This window comes from Vigna angularis, chromosome 8 (genome assembly GCF_016808095.1).
Source record: "Vigna angularis cultivar LongXiaoDou No.4 chromosome 8, ASM1680809v1, whole genome shotgun sequence".
In the NCBI taxonomy this organism is placed as follows: domain Eukaryota; kingdom Viridiplantae; phylum Streptophyta; class Magnoliopsida; order Fabales; family Fabaceae; genus Vigna; species Vigna angularis.
Genome location: NC_068977.1, coordinates 22,239,449 through 22,247,204, shown reverse-complemented (window position 1 = coordinate 22,247,204; position 7,756 = coordinate 22,239,449). Strand labels below are relative to the sequence as shown.

Below are 7,756 nucleotides of genomic sequence, written 5' to 3'. Positions count from 1 at the left end.
AAAACAAGCATCTTTTGTGTTGGTCCAAAAGTGGTAAAAATTAAATGAAGCAATTTCCTCTCTCCTACAAACTCCAAACGGTTTTTCTTGAAGAATTATGCATCCAAAAGCTTTCTTCCACTCTTCAATACAGAGAACAACTTCAAGAAACCAAAGTTAAAGTTGCAAATGAACACAAGAACAATAAACCCAAACTTCTACTCATCAACCCATCTTCAACACTACCATTTCTTCAAGTTTCTTTGCAAAAACGAAAATAATACTTAGACCATCAATTCCAGTTCTGTCCAGCCTCCATAACATCACCAAGATCTGATCCCAACCTTGTCTCAAGCATCAAAACCGAAAAATGCAAGAAAAGAGTTAAACCCACAACACCCACACATCATCTTAAGCTCTCTTCAACCTAAAACTACATAGAACTTCATTTTTATCATCCAACCATATAGAATGAGATAAAAACCGAGAGGAACAGCAGCAAAGGGAGAGGAAAACGAAATATAAAGTTACTCAAACCCAACATCCACCATGAAAATGCAAAGACAAGCTCCAAAACTCAAACTCCAAGCATCAAGAACAAGCAAATGGAAGTGGAAATGAATAGTTTTTCACCACCAATAAGCTAAGACAACCAAGAGTAAATTAAGAGAAGAAGAAAATTTGCATCTTGCTCATTGAAATGGCCAAAAACGAGACACCCAAGTCAAGCTCTCCATAAGAGTGTTCATACAAGAAACCCTAAGAGAGAAAAGCTCAAAACATGAAAAAAAATGAAGTGTGTAAGAGTCTCCTTTGTGTGGTTGGCTAAGGCTCTCTAAAATGCCGAGAGTTTTTCTTCCAAATGGGGTCCACAATCAATTAAAAACCCTAATAAAAAAGGCACATGTCCTACAAATGGGTCTTTTTACAAAATTGCCCCTAAAAGGGTCCAAAACACCTAATTCTAATTAAGGGCTTCTAGACAACGAAATTACAACTTTAATTAGAATCTAAATGACTAAATGTTGAGCCTTTGAGTGTGTCACGCCATATCGCAATGCTCCAGATGATGTTTCCACAACTTTCCTGCAACCAGAAATGCACTTAATTAGCTCAGAAAACCCAAATTAGCACAATTACGAATTTCCGACCAAATTAAGCAGAATTCAGAAAACGGTGAAATAATAGACAATTAAACACAATTCCCTGGTTTATTTAAGTGAAATAAACTAAATATAGTTCAAGAAATAATAACTCATCACAGTACCAATGAAAGCTATTGACTTCTGAAGCTCGGTGTCTAATAATTGCCCTTCTTTAACACGCTTTAACAAACTACTAGACACCACCAATTTACTGCATCTAATGCTGTCAGCTTCAAAGTCCACCCGTAATCTCAAATCTCTGAAGCTTTCCACCAGCTCTAACTCTCTCACCATCAATGCGGAAACATGCACTGACTTCCTACTCAATGCATCTGCCACCACGTTAGCCTTCCCAGGGTGATAGAGTAGATCAAAATCAAAATCTTTAAGAAACTCCATCCATCTTCTTTGCCTCATATTAAGCTCCTTCTGATCAAAGAGATACTTCAGGCTCTTATGATCACTGAACACCTAAAACTGCGCGACATATAGGTAGTGCCTCCAAATCTTCAAAGCAAAGACAACCGATGTCAACTCTAAGTCATGTGTGGGGTAATTCTTCTCATAAGCCTTGAGTTGTCTCGACGCAATGCAGCTGTCGCAACCGGAATCGCGACGGGACGACGATCCAAAAAAGAAACGGTTTTGAAAAAGAGATTTTGGAGTCGCCACCATAGTTTATTATGGAAAACTACGGAAAAACCATAAAAACGATAAAGCACGGTCCACGAAAACCAAAGATTGGGTTCGGGAGTCGGTTACGCGTGGGGAAGGTATTAGCACCCTACAGCGCCTGCCCGAAGGCAGTACCTTTAACTAAATGCGCGAATGTGATGTGGTTTTCAAAATGTTTAACTATCCCCCAAAATAAAATTCTAAATAAACAAAATATATTTTTTAGTTTTTTGGGCCCGACAAGGATTGACCTTGCTCCTACGTATTCTCATTCAAAATGAGAAATCAGGGTTACGTAGTTCTTTTTGAAAAAGTTTGAGAGATTTGTTTGAGAAATTGATTGAAAGATTTGTTTGAGAAAATGATTGAAAGATTTGTTTGAGAAAATGATTACGGATAAATTTGGATTTTTGGGAAAGTGAACCTGACAAGGGCTAGCCTTGCTCCTACGTATCTCCACTTTCGATGGAGAATCAAGGGTTACGTAGTTCTGGGTAAGAAGATTGTTTGTTGTTTAAAATTGTTGATGTTTTTGGGTTTTTTGAAGATTTTATACCCTTTTCGTATTTTGTTTAAGAAAGAGAAAAGGTTGTTAGCACAAGGACGATGCGTGCGATCACACATGTGCATAAACCTTTAAAACATATTTTTTGTTAATTTTACTTAAGGAAAAGAAAAGGTTTTTAGCACAAGGACGATGCGTGCGATCACACATGTGCCTAAACCTTTAAAACATATTTTTGTGATTTTAACTAAGAAAGAGAAAAGGTTTTCAACACAAGGACGATGCGTGCGATCACACATGTGCATAAACCTTTAAAACATATTTTTGTGATTTTAACTAAGAAAGAGAAAAAGGTTTTCAGCACAAGGACGATGCGTGCGATCACACATGTGCATAAACCTTTAAAACATATTTTTGTGATTTTAACTAAGAAAGAGAAAAAGGTTTTCAACACAAGGACGATGCGTGCGATCACACATGTGCATAAACCTTTAAAACATATTTTTTGTAATTTTAATTTAGGAAAAGAAAAGGTTTTCAGCACAAGGACGATGCGTGCGATCACACATGTGCATAAACCTTTAAAACATATTTTTTGTAATTTTAATTAAGGAAAAGAAAAGGTTTTTAGCACAAGGACGATGCGTGCGATCACACATGTGCCTAAACCTTTAAAACATATTTTTGTGAATTTCTTTATTTAAATTGTAAATATTGCATTATTAAATATATATTTAGGAAAAGAAAATATCTAGAATAAATGGATAGAATAAAATAAAATAAGATAATAAAAATAAAACTAAAATAAATAAAACAAATGAAATGAAATAAAATACAATAAAAAGAGCAAATAAGTAAATAAAGCAAATAATGAGGGGTCCGAGAAAAGGGGTGCCGAACGCTCGTTGGGAAGAGTTGACGAACGTACGTTGAGAAAAATAGCCTGGATGACGAACGTATGCATGCACAGTTGATGGCGAACGGACGCTGAGAAAAATAGCCTGGATGACGAGCGTTCGTGGGTGATATGACGGACGTACGTCGAGTACAGGATGGTAGATGACGAGCGTTCATTGGGAAAGGAGGTTGAATGACGAGCGCTCGTTGGGGACGATTGGGACGAGCGTTCGTTGGGGAATTGACGAACGGACGCTGGGAAAGGGGCCAAATGACGAGCGGACGTTGAGAACAGGAGGCTGGATGACGAGCGCTCGTTTTGGACGAGCGTTCGTTGGGAAGATGAGGTTGGATGACGAACGCTCGTTATGAATGAGCGTTCGTTGTGAAGATGAGGATGGATGACGAACGCTCGTTATGGACGAACGTTCGTTGGGAAGAGGAGGCTGGATGACGAACGCTCGTTATGGACGAGCGTTCGGTGGGAAGATGTGGGAAATGGATGACGAACGCTCGTTATGGGCGAGCGTTCGTTGGGTTAGAATAATACTGGATGACGAACGCTCGTTGCGGACGAGCGTTCGTTTTGAAGATGAGACTGGATGTCGAACGCTCGCTATGGACGAGCGTTCGTTGGGAAGATGAGACTGGATGACGAACGCTCGTTGCGGACGAGCGTTCGTTTTGAAGATGAGACTGGATGACGAACGCTCGTTGCGGACGAGCGTTCGTTTTGAAGATGAGACTGGGTGTCGAACGCTCGCTATGGACGAGCGTTCGTTGGGAAGATGAGACTGGGTGACGAACGCTCGTTGCGGACGAGCGTTCGTTTTGAAGATGAGACTGGATGTCGAACGCTCGCTATGGACGAGCGTTCGTTGGGAAGATGAGACTGGGTGACGAACGCTCGTTGCGGACGAGCGTTCGTTTTGAGGATGAGACTGGATGTCGAACGCTCGCTATGGACGAGCGTTCGTTGGGAAGATGAGACTGGGTGACGAACGCTCGTTGCGGACGAGCGTTCGTTTTGAAGATGAGACTGGGATGTCGAACGCTCGCTATGGACGAGCGTTCGTTGGGAAGATGGCGTTCGGATGACGAACGCTCGTTGCGGACGAGCGTTCGTTTTGAAGATGAGACTGGATGTCGAACGCTCGCTATGGACGAGCGTTCGTTGGGAAGATGGCGTTCGTTAGGGAATTAGATGTCGAACGTTCGAAAAAGGCCAAAAACGTGCGTTTATTCTGGGCTTGGCCCACTCGGGTGATTTCTAACCTAGAATTCCCTTAGGGGTTCTCTCACTCTACACTCAATGCTGCCTCCCTCCATCGAGACCCAGGTCTCTTTCTCTCTGACCAGGAAAACCTAGGGCTGGGAGGCACGCCGCCGCCACCTCGGCTGGAACCGGCCACCGCCACCTCCGAACCAAACCCGCCACCGCGACGAAGATGGGCACCGTGTCACTGCCTCCTCTAGACCAGCCACCACGTCACGCCGCGCCTCGATCCGGCCACCCAGGGAGGGGTTCCTCTCCGGCATCTCTGCGCCGCGCCTGCCTAACTGGCCGCCGCTCACCACCGCGACCCAGTCACCACGCCACCACCTCCCGTTCCAACCCTTCCTCTCTTTCCTCTTGTTGTTTTCTTGACTGTACAATGGGCTATGTTTGTGGATGTTGTTTTCTGGTTGTTGCGGGTGTGTGTATGTATGGTGATGGGAAAACATGATTGAGACTAGGCACTGAGTGGGTTTTGGGTTTGGTTTCAGAGGGTGTGATTTTGTTGAGTGAATAGAGAAGAGCGTGAGAGTGAATGGAAGATAGGAAAATGGTGGGTTCTCTGGCTTTGAGTGTGTTGAAGGAATTGAGAGTTTTGCGTGTGAGGGGGGTATTGATTGAAGATTGGTGTTGGCCGTGTATAAGGTTCAGTGTCCGGTCAATGATGGAAGCAGGATGATGACGAGAAATATGATGGAAGTAGTGAGTGAGCTGTGAAGAAGAAACAAGCGGTTGGGATGGTTACGGGTGAGAGGAGCAGAGGGGTTGGAGAGTGATTTGAGAAGTGTAGGATAGATGATGGATGTGAGGTATATGAAAGAAGAAGATGATGATGATGGAGATGGTGTTGGAGAGTATAAGGTGTTGGAGATGAATGATGGATGACGTTGAAGATGATGGGCATGGTCGTGTATCTGGTATAAGGATGAAGATGGTGATCGTGAGGTAATAAGGATGAAGATCCTGGGTGTTGGCCGTGAGGTGTTGATGATTGGAAATGAAAGTGAAGAAGAAAGGTACTGGCCGTGAGGCGTAAGGATGAAGAGATGGATGTTGATGTGTATAAGGGTATTTACAAATATCCACAACACCATGAATGTATTCAACTAAACATATGCAAACTTAGCAACAACGTAACAGAGACATGTTCAAAACTCAGTAAAACATGGAGTGCAAGGTATTACTTACCTTTTGAAGCTTCGTTTGCTATTGCCAACCTTGTGTCTCCGATGAGTCTCTCCCCTGAGTAGCTGACTTCTCCCCTCTCTTTTTTGTGAATAATGCCTCCTGTTTTTCTTTGCAGGTGCCAATGTCTCCTCTCCTTTCTCTCCAAAACCAGAATAATGATCCCCTCCCTCTGCTCTCTCTCCATGTGTTTTTGATCCTTTCTCTGTGCCCCGTATCCAAATCCCCTTGTACCGATCTCGTACATCCCAAAACGTCTCTGCCATCCCAAAACGTCTTTGCCATCATCCGCGTACTCTGTAAAACGGTTTCTGCTCCCCTTCATTCCAACATCACGACCTTGTCCCCCAATCAGAAACCTTCTTTTCCCTTTTTCATCATTTTTACTAAAAGACAAAAATGTCTTTTTTTTTTTTTTTTTTTTTTTATTTTTATTTCTCACTTTACTTATTCTTTTTCTTTTCTTCTCTTTTTATTATTATTATTATTATTTTATTTTTATTTTATTTTTTTTATTTTTATATAATATTAGAACAAAATAGAATATAAATGGAATAAAACTAAAAAAATAAAAAAAAATAAAAAAAATAAAATAAAAATAAAATAAAAATAAAATAATAATAATAATAATAAAAAGAGAAGAAAAGAAAAAGAATAAGTAAAGTGAGAAATAAAAATAAAAAAATAAAAATAAAAAAAAAATAAAAAAAAATAAAAAAAATAAAAAAAATAAAAATAAAAATAAAAATAAAAATAGGAATATAAACTACAGTAAAAACCAAAAAATCAATCCGGACGAAATTTGGTATTGACAGCAGCCATTTTCTTTTCCTACATAAGCACACACCCCAATCCTTAATGAGAAGCATCATAGAAAACCTCAAAAGGTTTACCTGTGTCAGGCATAACCAAAACTGGTGCACTAGTCAACCTTTTATTTAGCTCTTGGAAGCTAGTCTCACAACGGTCTGTCCAAACAAAAGGTTGATCCTTCCTAGTCAGTTGCGTCAACGGCGCCACAATCCGAGCAAAACTCTCAATAAAATGACGATAATAGCCCACCAAACCTACAAAACTCCTGACTTCAGTCACAGTCTTAGGTTTCTCCCACTGGAGTACTGCTTGCGCCTTAGCGGGATCAATAAAAATTCCTCCGACTGAAATCACGTACCCAAGAAAAGGAACTTCTTCCATCCAAAACTCACACTTAGATAGCTTGGCATACAATTTTCTCTCTCTCAGTACTCCAAGCACTGCCCTAAGGTGATCTTCATGCTCTTCCCGAATCTTAGAATAGACAAGTATGTCATCTATAAAGACAACAACGAACCTGTCTAAGAACGGTCTGAAAATTTGATTCATATAGTCCATGAAAATGGCTGGAGCATTAGTCACACCAAAAGGCATAACTACATACTCATATTGTCCATATCTAGAACTGAACATCGTCTTCTGCACATCATTTGTTTTCACCAAGATCTGAAGATAGTCCGAGCTCAGATCAATCTTAGAGAACACCGTAGCTCCGTACAATTGATCCATCAAATCATCTATTCTCGGCAATGGATGCTTATTCTTGATCGTCAACTTATTCAGTTGCCGATAGTCAACGCACAACCTTGAGCTACCATCTTTCTTCTTTACTAGCAGGACTGGCGCACCCCACGGCGAAGCACTCGACCGGATAAACTATTTCTCTAACAGCTCTTCAATCTGCTTCTTCAACTCGGCCAACTCAGCTGGAGCCATCCGATAAGGGGCTATAGATATTGGCCCTACTCTTGAGACCAGATCAATGGAGAACTCCACTTCTCGCGGAGGAGGTAAACCAGGAACTTCTTCAGGAAAAACATCCATGAAGTCATTCACGGGTAAAAATCAGATTTCAACACACATGCACACCATACACTAAAAATCAGAAGAATGTCTAACTCCCCTTACCTTGGAGTAAAACCGCACAACTCACGAGAATGCCCTAATGGTACCTCTCACGACAAGGACTCGAACAATGCCCTACAACCACCGAAATGGTGAGGGAAACAATTCTTAGAGCTTGGATTGAGTAGAAATGGAAGATTGAAAAACAAAAAGGCA

The 7,756-nt window shown here is 41.1% G+C and overlaps 1 protein-coding gene across 1 annotated transcript; it reads right to left on the bottom strand.

The window, feature by feature from the left end:
- Positions 1 to 1,021: 1,021 nt before the first annotated feature.
- On the bottom strand, positions 1,022 to 7,519 carry LOC128193757 (uncharacterized). Its single transcript, XM_052867852.1, has 6 exons — positions 7,365 to 7,519; positions 6,556 to 7,007; positions 5,666 to 6,031; positions 5,498 to 5,583; positions 1,247 to 1,472; positions 1,022 to 1,065 (listed from the first exon to the last, which is right to left on the bottom strand). The coding sequence occupies exons 1-6, from the start codon at positions 7,517 to 7,519 to the stop codon at positions 1,022 to 1,024; spliced, it is 1,329 nt and encodes a 442-aa protein (XP_052723812.1).
- Positions 7,520 to 7,756: the final 237 nt, after the last annotated feature.